Genomic DNA, 23091 nt, shown 5'->3' with positions numbered 1-23091 from the left:
ATGTTGAGGATTTAGCAAGGATGTGGCGAAAATTACTGTTAATAACCACAATAGTACCTACTTGAGGACTCTAACGTCTTATTCAGCTAGCAGACAATTTATTGTCTTTGAACTGAAATCTACTGTTCTCTTACACGTTTTTGTTGTATCGTGTGTTTTTATTCCTGTAATGGCCCTTTTTTGCTTCACTCTTTCAGCTTTCGTCACTATTTCTGAAACTCCTTGACAACTAAACTCTTGAATTGATTGGAGTTTACTGCAATAACAGTAGAGAAACTGAAAATGCACATCTGGGAAAATTGTTAAAAATAAAATACATGCAAGTTTGTAAATTAAATTCTCTTTTTAGAAAAAAAAACATGTTCAAAAAAGAGTTATTGTAATGATTTTTGTAAGGTTTACGGTCCAAGAGCAAACCGCAGAGGATATCGGTGAACAAAATTAGGAAAATCAGTGGAAGTTATGAAGAAATTAGGGCAAAATCAAAGGAAATCATAGGAAATTAAATGAAATCAAAGAAAATCATTAAAAAATGGTCATATTTAAATTGAACTATTGAGATGTTCGCAACCAAAATATTGCAATCGCAAAACAATTGTAACAAATTTACAAATTTGTTTTTGCTAATAATTGTTATTTAAGTAAGTTATTTTATTAAAACTAAATTAATCAATTTTAATTTTTGTGTATTAAAAAAAAATCCTAGCCATTGGAGAACTGTCTACCCTATTAATAAACAAATTGTTACCAAAAGATTACTTCTAACTTTAAAACAATAATATTTGCAAATTAATTTTGAATACGAATAAAACAAATACTGTTGTAGTAAGAAAAAAATACCTACTACATAATAAATATTCTATAATTTTTTTAAAATATTTTATTTTCTGTTTATTATAGCAAAATTAAATTGTAAAATATTTAGAAAATCGATGTGTTTGTTGTCAAAGTTTGTTTGGATTGAATAAAAATGATATGAAATTATTTAATTTGTCAAATGCAACTTTATTAAAAAGATTAAGCTGTCACTATGTTAAATTGCCTCTGGTTAGATTTGGTCATTTTAATATCTAACAATAAATGGTTTTTATTAGATATTACTAATAATAATATTGTTTATTTTATTATACCATTTAAAACGGCATTTACTTGTTATCTTAGTAAATAAATAACATCAAACATTCATTAAAATATTTTTTTAACTTAACTTTTAATTGCGGTATAAAGTTGTGAATTTTTCAAAATATTTTTTATTTATCTATTCAATTGAAAGTAAAATCGGTAACTAAGCTTCACTTCAAACTGAATATACTGTTAAATATGAACGACGTTTACAGTGGAATAGATTTATTGTTGTGGTTTATGGGTTCAGCCTCTAAGGGTACGCGCGGTTTATTGGGAGGACAATCTTTTCTACGCTGATTGTACATACATATAGTTATTTTTTTACTTTTTTGTTAATATCATATTTGGATTCATGATGAGATAATTACGTAATGGGTAAAAATGGTAAATAATATATGGTCTTTCTTTCTCAAAATTTATAAAACGATGCTACATAATTCGACCATTTTTAAATGGCCATCCTTAGGCCTACAAGAACATATTTATTTTGTGTAAAATAAAATATTTTTAACTTACGTTACACAAAACAAGTATGTTCTTGTAGACCTGAAGACGGCCATTTAAAAATAGCCAAAACATGTAGCATCGTTTAATACATTTTGAAAGAGAAGAACCAAAAATTATTTACCATCAACCCTTTACTTTTTTTGTTAATTTGTTGCGAATTTAGGGAAATCTTCAGGAAATCGTAAAGAAATCAAAGAAAATTGTGGGAAAAATCAGTAAAAATCATGAGGAAATCATGGTACATCAGAGAAAAACTATGAAAAAATTAAGCAAATCAGGGGAACTCAAAGAAAAATATGTTGGTGTAGAAAATTTGGGTTGCGTTTTACCAAAATTGAGTGACGATTACATAATAGTATATTAAAGAACACGTTACGTAAGGCAAGTTTTGTGGAACGAGTGCAGGTTTATGAAACGAGCAGCGAAGAGCGAGTTTTATAAAGAACGAGTTCCACAAGCGACTTATGAAACAAGTTTTTTATGCTATTTTTTTTATTTTGTGCGTTTTAAATACTTTAAATGTCAATTTTTCAAAATTTAGGAACTTTTGCCCTAATAAGGTGGTGGTTGGTAATAAAATAATTTCACAAAGTTTGATTTTCAAAGAATCAAGTTTCAAAAATTTTGTTAAATTAACAATGAATACTGCAAATATTTCATACATAGGTACCACCTGAAATAAGAGAAATCGCTCAAAACGCCGCTGAAAATCACCATCACCAACCTCTAGTAAAAGTAAATTGCACTATTTTATTTCAGCACCCGATTGGTATTTCAAATGCAAAAGAAAAAAAAATACTTTTTGGGTTATTTGAATGAAATATTTGTGAATCATAATTTCATTGATTTTTAATAAACATAATTTGTGTTAAGTTTGAATTTGGGTTTTATCTTTACTTTATAATTAGCTTATTAGTAACATCCCATTACTTCGTGTTTTTATATAGCAATTTATTAAATTAAATTTATTCTGTTGAATTTCAGGGAGATATTTCATTAGATACATTGCCCCAGATAAGGATATACTATATCGAATATCGCACTGGGTGATACGCTTTACGTTGAAACATTTGGAATTTCAATTTGTGCAATAAAATAGGCTATGATTTATTTCAATTTAAAATTTCTCGCGCTGGTTATGAAAGATATTGCTACAATAAATTGTTACAAAGTAGAACGGGAAATTTCTACACAATTCACCCTTGAACACTAACTTAAATTTTAGTTAAAATTTGGTACAAAGCAGTATATTTTTATTATTGTGTAATTTTTCACAACCTGCAAAAGCTTGAGATAACTTAATTATGGAATGTTTTTTTAGATGGATGTAAATTTGATGAAAATTAACTACATCTGGAACGTAAGCATTAACCACAATAAAGTAGGGGAAATGTTTATTGTTTGTGGAGTGTTATACGCAGTGGACAGCGTAACTGACAGAAACACGAAAATTCGATTCGCTCTCGATCTCTACAACGAGAAGCTTCTCGATGTTAATCTTGCATTTTCGAACCCTTTTAGGAAAACAACAATGATAGGATACAACCACAGGAATAAGGTGTGTTAATTTTAGAGGTGTAATCAATTTTTTTCTTAATTTTTTCAGGAGTTGTATACGTGGGATAAGGGCAATCAATTAACTTATCCCGTGCGGTATCACGAATCGGGGTATAACATGACGGACAGGGACGATAAAATTTTCGCAAGTGAATTTGCGCAAAGAGATATGCCTACAGGGTACAACGTTTTTCATTGAGGGATGCCACAGGAAATATAAATTGGTGGCTCCTTACAGCAAAGTAGTTAATCTCCATTTCGTACCAATGTTTAGATGAGTTTAATCAATTGTGAAATTTGTACTAACAATTGCGACTTTAGTATTTGTGACACTTGTAAATAAAAACTGTTTTTTTTTCCTCGTTGTGTTTTTATTAAAATTTCTTTGGAACGTAATACAGAATGTTCCACAAAAGTCGGACCAACATAGATAATTGTGATTAGATAATTAGTGAAAATTAAGGTTTTAAAAATCTCAATCAATATTAAAATTGTAAAGTTGAAAAACTGCTAGAGGACAAAAAAAATTGAGTTTGAACGATTATTTGACACGTTTGAAAGATATTTAACCTAAAAACAGCAATACGTCAAATTCAAATTTTCGACGAGAAAGCGGCAAAACATTTACAAGATTTTGTTTGAAATAAATAATATCTTCTAATTTCTGGTGTTTCTCCTTATTCAGAGGAGTGAAAAAGTTAAGAAAATAAATTTTTGGGAATGAAATAATTTATAAAAAGCTAAAAGTGCAGCTTAATTCGAGCCAAAGAACACTTCAACGCGTTTTTTTCGGTCACAAACACACTTTTCTGTTTTGCTTATTTTGCTTGCGCTTTGGCGGGTTTTGAATCAACAGAGCAGGGAGGGGTTGTCGCGTCTGGGCGGGGGTGAAAATCGAATTAGAGTTGAAAATTAACCGTTTTTGTTTACAAAATGCAAGGAAACAGTGTGATTTGTGGTTATTTGGACGTGAAAATATCGGCGAAAAGCAGAAGAGGACTCACTCCGTGGAAGGTAAACAAAGGGCATTTCTCACTTCAAGTGTCTCACAGTCGTTTACAGGCATGGCAAAAACAATGGTGTGAGTTAAAACGTTTGGACAGTATTGAAAATGGGGTGGAATTGAAGCTGAAATCGTCGATGGAAGGGTCAGTTCTCAACTGTCTCCTCTTGCCCAGGTCTTCAACAATTTGCAGAACCGAGTCTCGCACCAAACAGTATGCTTTTGGTGTGTTTGCCATGGGGCGAACGCAAAAGCCTCTGTTGTTTCTGTCAGGGGCCACAGAAAGTGATGCACAAGACTGGATAGCGTCAATTAGAAAAATGCTATGTGTGGCTTCGTACTTGCCAGGTTATTTATTATTAACAGTTTTTGGGTTTTTGCTTATTTGGTTTGTAGTGGGCGAATCGAATTTTCACATTTCGGTTGTTGACAACGATCATTCAAGAGCTGCCGGTTTGGTTGGTCTACATGGTGTGCTTGGAACCAATTCGCAGGAAATTGTCATCTCTGACCCATGCACTGGTGACCCTAAGTTGTGTTGGTACTGGTACCAGTTTCATCAGTTCCATTTTCAAGCTCCTGCACATCCAGTCGATGATAAGCGCATTATTGTGATGCACACCAGTGGGTGAGTTAATCATTTTTTATTCAAAAACTTTCCTGTTATTTTGGCAGCACAGTTTTTACCGTGTGTAAAAAGGAGTGTCTAATTACACACATAGCTTACACATATTGAGTGGTGACACCCAGCGTGATTACGAAAACATAAATTGAGTAATTTTTTTCAATAATATCAAAGCTTAGTTGATAGAGTTTATTTTTGTACATTGAACTGTCCAATATTTAATTAAAAAATAAATTATGGCATAAAGTCAAAATAATGTTAACGCATAAGAGGATCACATTTTGATTTTGCAGCTTTTTCGAGTTTGTCTACTTTGTCTTCGTTTCCAAGTTCTAATGATTTTAATTTTTCTTGTGTGGCCTTACAGAAGTTATAAATTTCTATGTACGGCGAGCCTAAGTGCTTTTTGTCTAAATTATACTTTACACTTTCGCAGTAATTGAAGAGAGTTTGTTTCATTATCGCAAATTTTTCAAATCGTTTGTCTTCTTCGGCTTGGTCTTCAACTTCTTTTAAAATGCTTTTTACTTCACTGCCACTTCTGCCACCTCTTGTGTATAATAATTTTAAATCCTTTTCATTATTGCGTAATGTTTCTTTTGCTTTTAATGAAAGTATGCCATTTTGATCAACGCTCATTGTCAGTTGTACTTTACATTGGCCAGGTGGTGCTGGTGTTAAGTCGCTTATCGTCACAATGCCCAAATGTCGGTTTTTTCTAACATCAGTGCGTTCTCCTTCATATATTTTAAAATCCATTGCCGTTTGTTGATTGTAAACAGTGAAGTAAGCTAATGTATTTTTTACAGGAATTGATGTGTTTCGTTTTATAATGAAATTCATTAAATTGTAATTAATATCTGTGCCAAGAGACAAAGAAATAATATCTTTTATTCGAATAGTATTTATCCTTTGGTCTGAATTSTTGGACAGAATAGCTGCTTGAATCGCAGCTCCCTCAGCTACACATTCCTCAGGATGCGTAAACTTACATAATTTTTCTCCACCAAAATATGACGAAAGTAAATTTTGTATTCCTGGAATACGTGTAGAACCTCCTGTTAAGATTACTTCTTTTATATCTGTTTTTGAAATGTTGCAAGTTATCAAACATTTATCGACAATATCTATGGTTCTTTTAAACAATTCACAGGCCATTGATTCAAACTGCTTTCGTGTAATATTAATGTTGATTAAATTATATGTTTCGTTAAATCCCGGTAGTGCTATTATAGTTTCTTCCATATCTGATAACGATTGTTTTGCTTCCTCGCATTTCTTGCGTAATCTTCTCATTTTTCTTCTGTCATTTTTTGGACTGTAATTATATTCTTTCGATAAGATGCCACAAACGTAATCTATAATCAAATTGTCAAAATCGTGACCACCTAAGTGCGTATCACCATCAACTCCAATAATATCAATATTTTGAGCAAATTTCTTAAGAATGGCAACGTCAAAAGTTCCACCTCCTAAATCATAAACCAATGAATAACTTTGTTCATCCCAATTTTGGTCCAWGTAATAACACAAAGCAGCTGCTGTTGGTTCGTTCAAAAGTTTCAATATTGTAAATCCAGCTTTTTGTGCTGCCTCTAAAGTAGCCTCACGCTGATTAACGTTAAAATAAGCCGGAACAGTAATYACAGCTTTATTTATTTGTCCTCCTAATTTAGATTCAACATCTTTCTTAATTTTCTGAAGAACAACTGCACTTATTTCTTCAGGAGTTTTTTTACAAGTTCCGCTTTTATGATTAAGTGTGATAATCGGTTTGTTTTCAATTGATTCAATTGTGAATGGAAAATGTTCTAAGTCGTTTTTAAAATTGGGATCCTCAAACTGTTTTCCAATAATTCGCTTTATTCCTGAAAAAATAAAATAAATAATTTAATTTTTTTGATTTTACACAAACCAAAAACTTCATTTTCATTTGTTTGTTCAGCCATTTTTCGGGCATATTTCCCAACAATTACTGTGCTTTGGTCTTGAAAATACACAGAAGACGGTGTAATTCGATCTCCCTCTCGGTTTTCTAAAACTCTGACTTTTCCTTTAAAGTAGTAAGCGGCACAAGAATTTGTTGTTCCTAAGTCTATTCCAATAACTACATCTCCCATTGAAGGTGGTGCCTAAAAAAAATAAACATATACAAAATACATAAAAGACAAATTTATATGTACATGCATGCATTTAAATAAGCGAAAGTGCAAAAATAGTATATTAGAGAACGCCTTTTATAAGACAAATTTTGTGGAACGAGTTCAGGTTTATGAAACCAGCAGCGAAGTGCGAGTTTATAAAGAACGACTTCCCACAAATGACTTATGAAACAAGTTTTTTATGCTATTTTTTCTACTTTGCGCTTTTTACGTACACTTGAGTGCAAAAAAAAACCGCAAATTGTCAAAAAAAAATTGTCGAATTTTTCAGAGATTTATCGTGTGAAAAAGGTTGTTCCTACAAAGGTTATAAAACTATCAAAAGAAATGTATTAATGTTGTATTTGGTGATCTTGCCAGTGCAGTGTCATAGTCAGTGTTAAAAACGAAATGGAAAAACATGGAAAAACTTGATACAAGTTTGGAAGTCTGACAATTATGAAGTTGTGAATTGTAACAAAGACAACGTCAAAAAACTTACATTTATTAACAGACCAAATTACATTATAAAAAAATCAATTTGCGTTTTTTTTGCACTCAAGTGTCCTTTTTAACATAAAAAGTCATTTCAAAATTTGGAAACTTTTGCCCTTATAAGGTGGTGGTTGGTATAAATGTCACGAAGTTTGAAAAATTCGATCTTTGAAATGGATCATTAAAGTATCGGTTTTGATATCTAAATAAGCTTTCTTTCAGACGCAAAATAGAAAATTATTTTTTTTGCAATAAGGAAAATCATAAGTGATTGTTATCTACAGATAACATGATCAGAAATGGGCTTTCCTGGTAGTAGAAATTAGTCATAAGTAGATTAGGAAAGAAGATTTACATCTTGTTCACTTAATAATGAAAAGAACAACTCATCAAGTATACAAATAAATCGCATAAGACGCACTTAATAACAAGAAGAGAAAAGGGGAATAATTCCGATTCACTCAAATACTATGTACATACAGGGTGCGCCAGAACTCGCGCCCCCGAGAAAAATATATAATGTAAGATACAAGAAACATGGAAAAAATGTTAAAAAAATATCTTTAAAAATTTCGGAGTTATGAGGGTTTAAATTTTGCACTTTGACTCTATTTCTGTTGGAAAAATAATTTTCCAAGTTTTTTTGCTATAGGCTATTCAAAGAGGAAACAAGGAAGCTGTATCCTAAATTGTAACTCTGTTCAATGTTATTTGTGGCTTTTATTGGCAAAATTTTTGTACCTTTACTAAATAATTGTAAAAAAAACATATACAAGATCATCAGTATCATTAAATACACAAAAAAATGTCAAATGTCAAAAAATAAATTTCAAATTTTTTTTATAGATAGAATTTTTTAAACTTTTTTCCTTCTCTGGGGCTCGAGTTCTGGCGCAGCCTGTATATTCGAATAATAAAAAAGTAAAAATACTATAAAACATTATCTTACCTCCATATTTGTGTAAAATACCAACACTTCTACGTGTTGGTTCTACTATTAAAAATATTTTTGAAACCTTTGTTAATACAAAGGTTCGTTGACTAATGTCAACACTTAAATGATAAGATATGTGTATGATAATTGATAAGTGATTAAGTCGTATTGACTAATAATGTAATTTATGTTTTTAATATGCTCTTTACAACAAGATACATTTTGCCGCATCTCGATAACGGCAAATTATACTTACAATATGATTTTAAAATTTTCGCTGTAGTTCATTTTTTTACGAGAAAGAATTCAGGCTTACACAGCGTAAAATATTAATCGACTATAATAGCAAGATTGCAAGAAAAAATATCGCGAATATTAAATTATAACAAACTGCGAATTGAGCTGTACTTCTGTTATTTTTCATAAACTTATCGAATTTTTTTTTAAAGTTTTGGTCACTCAGTTTTTACATGTAAACTCGCCTCGCTGTTAGCCAATTTAATTTGATTTATTTCTATTTAATTTCAGTGAATTTCCTGCCGGCCCAGGACAGATTTACCTTTACTGCGAGCAAGGTTCTCGCCTTTTAAATCACTTAGTCACTCGAGGCAAAAGATCCAAAACTAGTCCCGGATTAAAATCATCAAAGCGACTTAGTCGCAGCGAAGGTGATCTTTGTAACAACACAACCACCAGCAAATGTTCTTCAGACAGTCCAGTGTGTATCCGGAGTCAAACCGGAAGCGACGATTCCGGAGTCCGAGTATCCATAGCCTCGGACGATTCAGCGTATTTACTCAAACCAAAGGTGATTTACAAGTTTTTACTTCAATTTTTCTAATACAATTTCGTTTCAGACTGCATCAAGCCTAATCAGTATTGGCATGGGTGTGCTGACAAAAACTCCCGGTGGCAGCGAAACAAATGACGACTCTTTCCAAGACTTGACAACTCTTGAAGATCAAACGTAAGAGTTTAACAATTTTGTGCGTCTAGTAATGTTAGAAATTTTCAGCAAATGCAATTTGCCGCGACGCGAATCGGGGGTTTCCCTCGCTTCGGGGATTTACGAGGAGATATCCGAAGACACCGTCAAGACGCCTATACCATTAACGAACCATATCTACGAAAACCCCATAGATTTAATTTTAGATACAAAGCTGAAGAAGCACACTAAACCACCGCCTTTACCGCCGAGGAAGTTCGATTTCCCTCTCTCAAGCCCGAAAATACTCACCGAGCAATACAAACATCGATGTAACACTCTCCCCGCCAAAGACCTGTCGAAAATATCGCAAATTTTCACAGCAGACTCCGAATACGTGGTGATGAGTCCATCGAAACTTCCCGACAAAACCAAAGAAAAATCGAAAATCAGCACGATCGCTGAAAGTCTATACATGCCGATGTCACCAGTCATAAGCTTGAAAAATAAAATCGAGAATTGCTACATGATCATGAACGGAAAAAAATAATCGATACATATCTGAGAATCAAGTACAAAAGTTGGATGAAATTACGCATTGCTCAATATTTTTGATCTGAAAAGCTTTCAAGACTGGAACAAGAACTCGAACTCCTCTCTGTTCGAGTGCTCGTATACTAAATCAATCTTTCAATGCCTTGCTTCTTGCCTTTTATTGTTGATTGTTATTGTTATCTGTACCTACGCCTTGTTTGCTACCACTAGGCCAAAAACGGTTCGATTTTGGAATATTTCGACCCAAAAGTTTGTTTTATTGTGATCTCGTGATCGGTTTTTTGTTACTTATTTGCGACAAGCATATGTATTTTTTAATCAGTATTATACTGTATACTCGTTTTGTAATAACATCATAAAAATATTTAACCAAAGCTTAATAAAGTTTTTTTTTATACAAATCGTGTCTTTCATTCTCCACCCTAATCAAGATTTGGAGGTGGTTTTTCACTCCTTTAGGTGACAAATCCTTTATTTTGTATGTTTGAGCGTTTTCAATCGAGAGGTATGTATGTAAACAACAGCACAGGCGTGCATTTTGGTGGTATTGACTTTCAGTTTTCACAAAACATCTGTATTTAGATCGTAATGGAGTTATCGAAATTAAGGCTTAATTACTCAGTTTTGGGTACTTAGAGACCGTTTTGTATAAGAAGAGTGTGCGGTTAAGGCTTTAAATGTTTTATTGTGCATATCACAATTTTTTAACTACCAATATGTGTAACTTATCTTTGAATTTTTAGAGATATGTTTGTTATCACACCAGTGTTTTAGTTGTATAAGATATCAATATTGTAAATAAGAAAGCATTAATGTAATGTGTTCGAATAATTTGTAATTTTGACTAAAAATACCACATATCAGGGAAAATAAGGTGTTAGAGGCCTAAATTTAGAATTGTTTTGTACATATTCAATTACTTATTGCATTTACAAACTCGCGTCCAAAGGTTGCTTTAGTCTAAAGTTCGTCCCCGCGATGGCAACAAAACTGTTCAAATCTGTGATTTTGGGGGCCCCTGCGTCGGGCAAAGGCACCATTTCGTCCCGCATTGTGAAAAACTTCAACCTGGAGCACATCTCAAGCGGGGACAAGTTAAGACTGAACATACAAAACCAGACTCCTGTCGGGAAAGAAGTCGCAAAGTATCTCCAATCGGGGCAACTAGTCCCCGACGATTTAATGATCAAATTTATAACAGGGGAGATCCAAGCTGTTGGGGACAAACCGTGGCTTCTGGATGGGTTCCCGAGGACCGTCACCCAAGCCAGTGCTCTGTGGTCAGTACAAACTCTGGATGTTGTACTGAATCTGGTGGTGCCCTTCGACGTGATCATTGAGAGAGTCAAGGGACGATGGGTGCACTTGCCCAGTGGGAGGGTCTACAACAGGGATTTCAACGCACCCAAGGTGCCGGGGAAAGATGACGTCACGGGAGAGGATCTGGTCCAGAGGGAAGACGATAAACCGGAAGTTGTGAGGAAGCGTCTGGAGCAATACGAGCAAATGACGAGGCCTGTGATCGATTATTATAGGAAGAAAGGAGTCCTGCAGGACTTTCAAGGGAACACGTCTGATGAAATTTGGCCAAAAGTGCTAAACTGTCTCGCCACCTACATACCTCTCAATATAACAGCACAGAAATCAAAAATTTAAGCTTTGTAATACTTTTATTTTTAATAAAAAACGAACTATACACAACAACAATACCACCCTACTGCCTCTTCTTACTTTTTTGCGACTTTTTATTCTGCTGGGCGGTGCTGGGGCCCGCTAAAAAGTTCGACAACTTATCAGTAACATCGCCCATTTCGAAATTCGTCAAACTCTGAATCTGATCGATTTCCTTCTTCGTCTCAGGGTCGTTCATCATCTTCGGTAGGAGCATCACTAGCACCAGGGGCAGGACCATCATCAAGACCATGGGATTGAAAATGAAATCAGTGATCCTCCACTGCTCTCTCATTTGGAAATACCGCGTTTTCGCCAAAGCCTTCATTTTCAGCGGGTAAGGCACTTGTATAATCTGCGTGGGCTGAATGTAGTTCACTTTCCGGGCCCGGTACTTCCCCTTGGAGTTGATCTCGACTCGCACCGGCTCAAAAGTGTACTCGGGGTTGAGCACCTCTACCACATACGAACCCGAGGGGACATTATGGACGACAAAGGAGCCGTCCTTCTTCACAAATCCGATTAATTCGCCCCCGTTCACGTGGATTCGAGTGTTGGCTTGCCAGTGTGCTTGGCTCGTCTGGTAGTCCGACAGAGGGAAAATGCGGCCTTCGATGGTGTAGCCCCCCGAGTCGGCTTCGTCCTCAAAGCTGGACTGGCAGAGGGACAAGGGGGCGCCGAAGAGGGCCAAAAGGGGCCAAAGTCGCAGCATTTCAAGTGCCTACAACTCAAAAAAATAAATATTGAACCAGTAACCAGTTGGGGAATTTGGCTGTCACCTGTCACCTGTCAGAATTTTCAAATTTTAAATAATGATTTAAATAAAAATAATTAATTCTATTATGTGGTGTTATCACTTTAATTAATTACTTATTTGTTCCCTTTATGTGTTTGTTGTTTTGGTCTGTAATATTTGTTATTTAGGATTTAATTTGTAGGTTAGAGAACGGTGTCTGCGCGTTGCGCGTGTTGTTGACCAGACAAATTCAGTTAAAATTCGCCGTTTGCTGGCGGAGGTGTGTTGTGGTTCCACCAATAATATAACCTGTTTTCACCGTGAATTCACACAAGGAAATGATAATAATGATAGTAAATGAAAGATAGTGCTTCAGCGTGGCGTCAGATTAGATAAAAGCGTGTGATGTATGTACTATCCGTGTTTACTCCAAATAAACAATATATTTTTGAATAAGGAACGCGGGAATTGGTCAACATTATTTTACATCTCAGGTAAGCATTTCATGGGCGTTAACCATTAAATTAACCTGAGTTGCCGTACCATTGGTAAACTGTGGCCATTGATTCGTAGTTGGCCTGGATTTTCCAACATTTCCTCAACATTTTACATTTTTACAGATTTATTAAAACAATTGAGTTTAATTTATTGTTCTTGGGTGTGTACCTGTGATGATTTGTCGTGACTCATTTTCAATTTAACAACTATTTACACTTGTCGCGGCTCCAAACACCAGCTTTCCCGGCTGAAAATGTCCGAAAATTACAAATTTTTCAGTTTTATAAATTGCGACCCCTGAAATCGTAGTCTACTTGATCTCTTTTGACAGGAAAAACGTCATTGTGATTATTTAAACTGTCAAATAAACAAGCAAGATTTATTTGTTTAAAAAAATCTAATTTCGGTGAAAAGTCGTAATCACATTTTAAAATTTGATTGTTGTTATCAGCCCTTTCTGTGCTAGTGGCCCCTCGAGAGGGTGGTAGCCAGTTAATGTGAGGGGTGTTGAACGCGAGGGAAAATCCGAATGCAGATTAGTCCAGAGATATCACGCCAAATGGTCAATACGAGGCGTCTGTTTTAGCCCTGGATTGATTTGGCTCATCTGGCGTTAATTGCAGAATTTTTGGGGAAGGTGTGATGCGGGAAATAGCTCTTAGAAATAAGTGATGCTTGAGGAAATGTATATAGTAGATGGGCAAATAAACTGCTCTTCACTCTCAAGAAGGATGTTCTGGTCGTATTCCAGGAACGATTATTTGGGGGCAATCAAGGGGCATCTGCGAAATTATTAATAACTTTCAATGTAAATAAATTATTAGATTAATGGTGAGGTTACAATCGTAAAAATGAATCTGAACTTTTGCCATGAGTTTCCAAATTATTACTACAAAAATACACAGTGTTTTCTTAGTGTTGCGAAAAATTGCAACCATATATCAAAATAACACTAATAAAAAAATAAAGTACTTAATTACCGGAAAATAGGGCTCATAAATCCTGGAGAACAAATGCATTTTAATTTTTTATCATAAAACTTTATCACCCTATACAGGGTGTTTCACGTAATTTTACGAGGCCTGTGCTTGTAAGATAAGATAAGTAATACATATTCCGATACGAACTAAATTACAAATTTTGAAAAATTGAATAATCTTCTCTAGTTTGTTCACCCTTTAAAAAATTACAACGTTTTTAGTTAGTTAGTGATTAAGATAGATAAACTAGAGTCATAATCATGCCGTCTCTTGATAGAACAAATGATAATTGTTTCTGAAAAACTGCAGTTTATGACTATTAATGAAACAGTGATTAGTTTGACAACTACTGTCATGGGTTTCTAAAAATTAAATAGTTAGAAGTGTTTTTTTTGTATCCAGTGTTTTGTGACTTTTGTATATTTGGGTGCATACCTCAGGCGCAAGCCTCGTAAAGTTCTGTGAAACACCCTGTATATTCTTAAGGAAGATTTATAGGACTTATAGGTTTATTTGACATATTAGTGTTATTTTTCAACGTAGAATATGTTAATGCAATTTTTCGCAATAATAAGAAAACACCCTGTACAATTTCGTAGTATTTTTATACAATGCAGAAAACTGAAAAGTTCGTTGTTATTCTCTTCCCATCAGCAATGTGTGGTATTTTTTCACACCACTTTCAGTAAATAAATAAAAAACACCCTCAAGATTTTGAAAATAGGCACATGGTGCTGACATTTTGATGGCAAAAAGTTTTTGGTGGTTTCGGGGGGCGAATTTTTAGTTGTTTTAAAAATAGAAGACATTAACGTTTACAAATAAGTTTTGGTCTTCTAACAGAGGCGCCATTTGAGGTCATGGGTTTATCAAATTTCGCACACCTCGTTTTTCTTATCATCATTTTTATTATTTTTCCACCGACGTTACCGTATCTGACAAATTTGTATCACATTTTCTCTTATTATTCAGCACGCGTTGCAGGGGTAGACATCGAAACAGCTGTACCATTGCTCAATGGCCAACGGTCCCCCAGTATTTTTGCTTTGATGCATTGCAACCCCCTCTTGAAATAGACGTTTATTAGTGCCTTACCAGACCCACTACAGCACACTCTTCCTCCTGTAAATTAATTCACTATTCTGACAATACCCCACCTAAAAAAAGTTCGAATCACTAATTTTAATTATTGTTTTTTTCGTAATTTAAGGTTCTTGAGGTGTCGCTCTTGTATGTGTTTAGTGTCATCGTTAAAATTTATATTTGCTTTTATTTGTGGTGTTTATTTAGGATTGCTACTGTAAACATACAGTTATTGGGGTATTAGCTGTTAATGCTTGTAAAATGTGACACTTGAGAATATCGGGTATCACTACATATTCGATCACTTGTGGTTTACAACTTACGGAATAATTACATAATTAAATAAGACTCGTGGTTTAAATCAAACTAATTAAGCAAAAGAGCATGAGTTTTAGTAATACTACTATAAATAAACTACCACTAATCTCGAGAAATCATAAATCTTGTTTAGGACGATTTCTGTTTATTGAAAAATATTTCACTCTTTTTAAATTTACTTTAATTTATAGTTTTTTAATATTCTCTAGTAATAAAGAAATAAAAAATTGTATATCTTTCATAAACGATGAATTCGATTTCTCTAAGGGGATTAGATGAAATTGAAAAAAAAAATAATTGTTTAATAAATTACCGTCGTGGAATTTGAATTACATTAAAATTGAAGTAAGTAATCACAAAATTATTAAAATGTAATTTGGAACTAAATTATTTAACATTTTTAACTCATTATTATCTTTTATAAGTTTTTCATCTTGTAGGTACATTTTTTAATTTAGAACTTTTGAAAAGTCTAAATCAATTTTGTTTGTAAGTCGAAAACGGTTAATTACGTGTATTGCATATTTATTTTTATAAATTGCTTTTACAAAGTGAAATAATTAATTTTTCTTGTCTGAAGCAGTTTTTGTCATAAATACATGAATGGGTATAAGTAAACGACCACAAGACATTTTGTACAGCTTCACGACTAGTTTGTGGCTTCTTCAGTGAAGTGTTTGATCATCTTTCACAAATTATGCGTCTCGGCACGATTAAAATTACCCAGTCCATAAAATAAATAAATTTATGGAAACCTTTGCAAAGTCGCATTTTCAAAGAAAATATTTTCGGTCGATGAATTACTAAAACCGTTTCAAGCTTTGCGTTTTTTCTTTTATGTGTAAATAAACCACAAAGAAACTTTATATTGTAGTATTTACTTTTCGCTAAATGCACATTTTTGTGTTTGTTTATTTAAATTAGATGTTTAAAACACTTTTCTCGGAAAGCGTGGTATTTCAGTCCAATGGACTTAATTATTGTATTGCGTATATTCAAATACATTTGTTATGCAATGACGACTTCTTGAGTTACTCATATTGATTTAGCGCTTTGATTTTTACCACTTGGTTGCCTCTTTCGACATACTAATATTGTGGGAAAAGAAGCAATTCTAAACGGAATTGTTTTCCCATTTTTATGCAACATTGTTATTTTTAACATTGAATGGTGGTTTAAAATACCGGCAATCTTTGTGTAGCTTATTTATACAGACCATTGGATAAATTTAGAAGTCTATAAAAGTACCGCAAGTCGTATTTTATTTTTTTTTACACCTATTGACTAAAAAAATGTAGGGCCCTTAATTGGTTTGTGGGTGGGTTAACATAATAAATCAGTCAGTTAAAAAATAACGATTGAATTTATTCTAAATTTTAAATTAATTAATTATTGATTTTAGGTGGGTATTCTTTATCTGTCTTTAAGTTTTATTTGTTTTTGTCAATTTAAACGTCGAAATTTTCCGGATTACTTCCTCCTGTGTACAAATTTAGCTAACACAGTGAACTAACTGGGGTGAAAAATCCACAAGCACATTCTTGACGAAAATAAATCTGCACAACGTCTCCGTCTAACGAGACCACTTCATTTACCCCTGTTTTATTTTTCTCATTGGTTCAGACATTGATTTCTGGTTCACACGCTAAAACAAATACTCTCAAGGGGTGTAGCCGTTAACTTAATCGGATAATGTAAAGCGGAAGTTTTTATTCCGAATTGATTTGAGTGAATTAACCTGGCGCCCAATTGTGGGTATTGAACCAGCTGTCGTCATAAATTTTCTATAACGAAACAATCACATTTGATTAACTCCGGTTTATTTTTAACAAACAAGTGGAAAAAATTACGTTAAATGCCTGACGATTTATTTTGAGATTTGCTGGTGTCAGTGTCCCACAGGAGTGACCTCAACATTTTAAAAACTGTAATAGATTTTTTTAAATAGTACAGGAATTGTGCGACAGCAAAGGTTAAGGTTGCTGCTTCGACTTTTGAATGAAACTTAATAAAATTAACGAAAAATTGTCGCTGAATTCAAAGTTCATGTATTATCTTTGAAAAGCAGTTATTATAATCGTAACTGTTGTAATGTTAATTACAACTATTAATTAAAACGTGTAAGAGGATGATAAAAAACAAAATTGTTGAAATAAATAATTAGAAAGTGTCTTTAGCGGCACGAAGAAGCCAATAATTAAGTAAATGGGATACAATTGTTGATACAATTGAAGAAAAAAATTATTATTGGACATGCTTTATCACTTATCAGTAGTGTTCTACTTGTGACAACATTGATAAATGGTTTTGATCAAGAAAAAATAAGTTAATCAATTTATAATGTAATAAAAAATAATTAATATTAATTGCAATTGAAACTACTAACCTATAAAATGAGAATTTTTTTTAGAGAATTTTATAACTGGATATTTTTAAATTTAAAATTTGTATAAAGTATTTGAAAAGCAGTTTTTTAAATAAATTACATTTGTCACACAATAAATTGAGTTATTCTAACTAAAATCGCTTCACTTCCTTCCAGTGTTTTTTATTTATGACTTTCATTAAGAATTCTTTAAATTCGTTATAAATCTGCCGACGCAGCCCCAGCTTCATTCACTAATAAACGAAGGGAACAAAACAACTCCCAGTCTTTTTCCGAGGGGCGTTCGAGTTTCCTTCCTGTGATTTCTGCCATTATTCAAGATTAGGGGATGCACATGCACGTGCCCAATAATGTCGGTATTTGTATATAAGCTACTAAACCGGATGCTTATTTTACCTACCACGTTTTCGGTTAGTTTCCTAAAATTTGTACGATTCGGGTTCCAGTTACAAAATTGTTTATACGACTGTCTTTTAACGAGAATACCATTCCATTTAGGTAAACTGGGGGAATATTCCCTAATGCGTCTGCTTTAATTCCCGTTAATAATAGACCTGTCGGCATTTATTTCTTGTCAGTTTAGACATTACAAGTAGATCGTTTCCATCAACATCCTTCTGAAAGTTTATTTTTCCTATGGTTCCGAATAATTGAGTTAGGTCAGATTAAAACCTTTGAACATCCAAAAATGTCGCCCCGACAAATTGAACCTGAATCAATTTCATGGTCTACAAGACAAACCATCAACCATGAATTTAATTACAAAATTTAACAAATCTTATTTGTAGGAAATCAATCTGTAATGAAGTTCAAACTAATGTCATGGAGTTGGATTTTTTTGATCGCCGCCTGTTGTGCGACAGCGCAAGATATCAACATAAATAATCCGAATCAACAGCTTGATTTAAATAACCCATACAGCACAAGCACGCCCAACTACGATTTGAATAATAATCCCTTCACTCAAGAACCGAATTACAATGGAGATCAGTTCGGAAACCGAGACCAATTCGGTCAAAATCAGCCACCGTACGATCCGAATTTTCAAAGAGGACAGTTTGATCCGAATAATCCGCAAAGAGGACAGTTCGATCCGAATAATCCGCAAGGAGGGCGATATAATCCTGATACGGGCCTGTATGAACCGCTGGGCCGAGATTCGCCGCCCTGGAGGCAGGATGGGTTCGGGTACGGCCCTGGGAGGAACGAAATTGATGCGGCGGGGTCGGCGATAAAAGAAGCGTAAGTAAAAATTATGTAAAAAATATTTACCAATGTTATTATATTAAAAAAAAAACGATTGTAATTTGGATAAATTCAATGTAACAATTCAACTGGTTTGAAATAGTTATTTGTATTACAAGGGAAGAAAGTGTGTTTTTTCTTCTATAGGTAATCAAGGGATGAAAAGACACTTTTCTCCAGTGTAGTACATATCATTTTTCCTAAGGCCCAGCAAGAAATACTTCAAAACTAACAAATTTTCTTGATTTCCCAAGATTGCCATTAAATCTAGTAGCATGTTTTACCGTTTCTATGGGCGAGATAAAATTTTTACTTCCCTGAAAGGTTATACAGGGTGAATTTTAAAATACCACAGACGCTGTAGAATTTTTATTTATGGCTCGATTTCAAAAATAAAAAAAGAATTAAATGGCTTTTAATTTAGTGTAAGCTAACGATTTCAGAATTTTTTTAAATGTCGTATATTTTGGGCTATATTCAACTTTCTTATCTTAAATTAAAACCCACATTTTTTTCACAATTTGGAAGATATTAGTTTTCTTGGTACAGACATGTGCAATATGTTTTGTTTTCACTAAAAATTATTGTTAAAAAAAATATCACAGTTGAAAAAAAATTGATAAAAATTAAAAAAATCTAGTAAAATATACTGTGACATTTATACTTATATTTATACAACTTATACTGAATTAAAAGTTATTATCTTGTTTTTTAATTTTTTAAATCGGGCTATAAATAAAAATTCTACATAGATTAATTAATTAATTGTAATTTTGACAGGTGAGGGAGATAATACCTCCTTGGGAGGCAATTTTCCATTTTTTTCTGTTAGGGTCGTAGAATTATTTGTATTACAAGGGAGAAAAATATATAACCACCCAAGGAAGAAAACACACTTTCCTCCATTATAATACATATAATTTTTCCTACGATCCAATAAGAAAACCTTCAAAAATTTGCCATTAAATCTAGCAGCATGTTTTTCCGTTTCTAGGGGGGAGGTAAAATTTTTACTTCCCAGGGAGGTAATTGACCAATTTCTTTTCTGAAATTAGGGTGGAAAAGCTTAACTTTCTGTTAAAATCGTAAGAAACATTTCTTAATCTTGAAATTATGTCAAATACATCGTGAGTTACAAGTGCTATTTTTTAAAATATTTTCTGTTGGCATGAGTTTCTATATTTTTTTTTAGTACAAAGTTTTATTATTTTTTTTTGCAATATTTCCAATATTTAAGTATTAAAACTATGAAAAATGTTCTATTGTGACTTTCCGTGCGTATATTGAACCCGTTATAATAGATATTTGTTTTGGGCAAGGTTATCATGTTTTTGAATATAAAACTGAATGAGTGTATTTATTTTAAATTTGCCTTTTCTCACTTCAATATCAGCATCTCAATAATTTTCATAAAAAACAAGATAACAGAAGCAATCGAACTAAAATAATAATTCAAGTTGAATATTTTGGAGTAAAATGTTCTTTTTACTCTAATTTCTCATAAGTATATTTTTAATTTATTCGCCAGTTTTTATTGTTTTTTTTAATAATTTAGAAAATTCAATGACGATATGTAATTATTTCAATAGAGTAGGCAAATTATATTCAGAATGTTAAAACATTATAAGTCTTTCATAGAATTGATTGATTTCATAGAATTGATAATTCACTTTTTGACTTTGCTATTAATTCAGCATTTTCAAATACATATAATTTTCTTAATAGTTTTAATGGTAGTCCTGTGGTTTAGAATTTTTCTCTCATTATAACTTTATTTTAACGAAAAGTGGTGATTTATTTTGTTTAAAGTATTTTGCAAATGATGCAGAGCAGTCTGAAATCATCTATTAACTCTTCCTACATTTTTTTAATATTATTAATAGAATTACAAGAAAAAAACAGACTGTGGTATTTTTTGCTAAGGTTAGTTTACAACAGAAATTTTTTTCGAAAAATTTGGATTTGAACGGAAATTTGGAACACATTGTAGGGCATTTTTAGCTAACGATCGTTTTAAAAGAAAAGGTTTTTGTTTTCTAGAAAGTAAAAAAACGTTTATAGAATTCTGTTTTTGGTGTTTTATACGTAATAAACGCTTCCTATTTTTTAGGACGTATTTCTTGGTGGCTTCAAAAACCGTCCGCCCTGGCCAGTTGTACCGAGTTGCGGTAACAATAATCCAAGAAGAGGAGCCCCTCACTGTTCGTGCTTCCATCACACGAAACGGCGTGGAAATGACCGAAGACCACAAACGCGTCAAAGTCGGAGTCCCGGAAACCCTCCTAATGCGAGTTCCACCAACAAGCGTCCCCGGCGAGTACAAACTGAGAGTCGAGGGTTTATACGACGACATTTTGGGCGGTATTTATTTCGCCAATGAGACAAATCTCATTTTTTCGCAAAGATCCATGACGATTTTTATCCAACTCGACAAACCTGTCTACAAACAAGGCGAAAAAGTGCGATTTCGAACAATTCCAATCAACACCGAACTGAAAGCTTTCGACCAAGCCATCGACGTCTACATGCTCGACCCGAACGGCCACATCATGAAACGCTGGCTGTCGAAACAATCAAATCTTGGAACTGTTAGTTTAGAGTACGAATTGTCCGATCAACCGGTTTTCGGAGAGTGGAAAGTTCGAGTGATTGCTCAAAATCAAATTGAAGAATCAACATTTTTAGTAGAAGAGTATTATCAAACGAGGTTTGAGGTTAATGTAACTATGCCTGCGTTTTTCCTGAACACCGATGAGTATTTACATGGGATTGTTATGGCGAACTACACTAGTGGTGCCCCCGTTCGGGGGAATCTGACACTTAAGGCCATAGTCAGGCCGATTAAACCCATCGATAGATATAGACTGCCACATAGGAATAGGAATCGAAATAGAAACCGTGATAGATTTTACGAAAATAGGGGTTATAACCGGTTTGAGGATCGGAATAGGTATGGGCCACAGAGGTACGACGAGTTTGAGTATCAATACGACGAATTTGAACAAGATAAACCGATCGTGGAGAAATATTTTAATTTTGTAAGTGTTACAATCAGTGAGTTTAAAATTACTTCGTAAAATGTAATTAATTATAATTACAATTACTTTGGCTAAATTGTAATTAATTACAATTACACGCTTTGGTGTAATTTCAAATAATCATCTCCTGTTTGGATAGGATTAGGTAAAAAGTGGGAAAAAATTTTCTAAAACAACAATATTTTATTCGTAGTTAGTCGTTTTAGCTTTTAAATGATAAAACACTGATTTTTAAGTTTATAATTTTTATTATGCAGAAAAAAAACAACTCAAAAACTTACTTCACATCAATTATCCTAAATATTTTTATGATACATACAATTATAACAACTTATCTGATACTTATATTATTTATTTACTGGTAGGCTATTATTATGTTTTAAAAAGAAAAGGTTTTCAAATTGTCAAAATTTGACCACTGGAACTAAATATTCGCTCAACAGGCGCGTTATAATTTTTTATAGAAAGGAGTTTTTTATTTGGTGAATTCAAATAAGCGAAAAATTCTATATGTGAGGCATTTTCGCTGAGATTGTTCTCAAGTTTTGACAAGGTTGGCAACTAAATATCGACAAAAATATCACGATAAATATCAACGATATTAATTCTTTGATATATTGTGATAAATATCGAAATAAAATGCACAGTTGTATAGAAAAAGCTAACCTAAAAACTGGTATTTCTGTTAAAATTTTTGAATAAGAAAATTGGACCTAAGGAAGGGAATTCGGATTAAATCGGATCTGGCAATCTATCATCTATCAACAGATTCAAAATCCGAAGACAACATTCCACCGCATATATTTGTTAAAAAATATTTTACCTATTTTTTTTATATTTATCTACGTAACTTTTGGATTTTTTGTTGATTTTATAAAATGTTTTCAACCTAAAAGATTATTTTTAATAAGTAATTTACACGAAAATCTGAGAACGATATGTAGGGTGCGCCAGAACTCGCGCCTCAGAGAAAAATGACACGTAAGATACCACAAACATGGAAAAAAATTCTATCTATAAAAATTTCGAAGTTATGGAAGTTTAAATTTTGCACTTTGACTCTATTTCTGTTGGAAAAATTATTTTTCAGGTTTTTTTGCTACAGGCTATTAAAAGAGGAAACAAGGAAGCTGTATGTATCCTAATTTGTAATTCTGTTTAATGTTATTGTGTCTTTTATTGGCAAAATTTTTGTATCTTTACTAAATAATTATAAAAAAAACATACATTATACAAGATCATCAGTGTCATTAAATTGACATAAAAAAA

The 23091-nt window shown here is 33.0% G+C and overlaps 6 protein-coding genes across 6 annotated transcripts in view; 4 read left to right on the top strand and 2 right to left on the bottom strand.

The window, feature by feature from the left end:
• Window positions 1-3548, top strand: part of LOC123010791 — a 31639-nt gene extending 28091 nt beyond the window's left edge. The window contains exons 12-13 of the mRNA XM_044407912.1: window positions 2954-3190; window positions 3239-3548. Of these exons, the coding sequence (XP_044263847.1) occupies window positions 2954-3190; window positions 3239-3388 (387 nt within the window). The 3' untranslated portion in view covers window positions 3389-3548. The remainder of the gene's footprint in view (window positions 1-2953; window positions 3191-3238) is intronic.
• A 183-nt stretch (window positions 3549-3731) lies between these two features.
• On the bottom strand, window positions 3732-8489 carry LOC123010561 (heat shock 70 kDa protein-like). Its single transcript, XM_044407560.1, has 3 exons — window positions 8403-8489; window positions 6733-6949; window positions 3732-6685 (listed from the first exon to the last, which is right to left on the bottom strand). Exons 1-3 carry the CDS (start codon window positions 8406-8408, stop codon window positions 5076-5078), a joined length of 1833 nt encoding a protein of 610 aa, XP_044263495.1. The 5' UTR covers window positions 8409-8489; the 3' UTR covers window positions 3732-5075.
• On the top strand, window positions 4043-10268 carry LOC123010562. Its single transcript, XM_044407561.1, has 6 exons — window positions 4043-4203; window positions 4252-4540; window positions 4589-4820; window positions 8916-9195; window positions 9245-9354; window positions 9403-10268. The coding sequence occupies exons 1-6, from the start codon at window positions 4123-4125 to the stop codon at window positions 9860-9862; spliced, it is 1452 nt and encodes a 483-aa protein (XP_044263496.1). The 5' UTR covers window positions 4043-4122; the 3' UTR covers window positions 9863-10268.
• A 143-nt stretch (window positions 10269-10411) lies between these two features.
• LOC123011697 (GTP:AMP phosphotransferase AK3, mitochondrial) lies at window positions 10412-11579 on the top strand. The gene has a single exon (XM_044409280.1). The coding sequence runs from the start codon at window positions 10846-10848 to the stop codon at window positions 11521-11523; it is 678 nt and encodes a 225-aa protein (XP_044265215.1). The 5' UTR covers window positions 10412-10845; the 3' UTR covers window positions 11524-11579.
• Window positions 11519-12597, bottom strand: LOC123011698 (ER membrane protein complex subunit 7 homolog). The gene is made up of 2 exons (XM_044409281.1): window positions 12318-12597; window positions 11519-12259 (listed from the first exon to the last, which is right to left on the bottom strand). The coding sequence occupies exon 2, from the start codon at window positions 12248-12250 to the stop codon at window positions 11582-11584; it is 669 nt and encodes a 222-aa protein (XP_044265216.1). The 5' UTR covers window positions 12251-12259; window positions 12318-12597; the 3' UTR covers window positions 11519-11581.
• Window positions 12547-23091, top strand: part of LOC123011693 (CD109 antigen) — a 25590-nt gene continuing 15045 nt past the window's right edge. Inside the window, exons 1-3 of the mRNA XM_044409274.1 lie at window positions 12547-12768; window positions 18328-18781; window positions 20895-21822. Of these exons, the coding sequence (XP_044265209.1) occupies window positions 12684-12768; window positions 18328-18781; window positions 20895-21822 (1467 nt within the window). The 5' untranslated portion in view covers window positions 12547-12683. The remainder of the gene's footprint in view (window positions 12769-18327; window positions 18782-20894; window positions 21823-23091) is intronic.

Source organism: Tribolium madens, unplaced genomic scaffold (assembly GCF_015345945.1).
Source record: "Tribolium madens isolate multiple individuals breed KSU strain unplaced genomic scaffold, Tmad_KSU_1.1 Scaffold_91;HRSCAF=231;Tcas5.2_LG7, whole genome shotgun sequence".
In the NCBI taxonomy this organism is placed as follows: Eukaryota; Metazoa; Arthropoda; class Insecta; order Coleoptera; family Tenebrionidae; genus Tribolium; species Tribolium madens.
Note: the sequence above shows the minus strand (reverse complement) of the source record. Positions and strands in the feature narration are given on the sequence as shown.

Bases quoted from the DNA above. Each gene is read 5' to 3' on its own strand.
- LOC123010562 (XM_044407561.1), top strand. From the start codon at position 4,123: ATGCAAGGAAACAGTGTGATTTGTGGTTATTTGGACGTGAAAATATCG. The intron at 4,821-8,915 runs GTGAGTTAATCA...ATTTAATTTCAG, and splicing joins ATTGTGATGCACACCAGTGG to TGAATTTCCTGCCGGCCCAG. The intron at 9,355-9,402 runs GTAAGAGTTTAA...AGAAATTTTCAG, and splicing joins ACAACTCTTGAAGATCAAAC to CAAATGCAATTTGCCGCGAC.
- LOC123011697 (XM_044409280.1), top strand. From the start codon at position 10,846: ATGGCAACAAAACTGTTCAAATCTGTGATTTTGGGGGCCCCTGCGTCG.
- LOC123011698 (XM_044409281.1), bottom strand. From the start codon at position 12,250: ATGCTGCGACTTTGGCCCCTTTTGGCCCTCTTCGGCGCCCCCTTGTCC.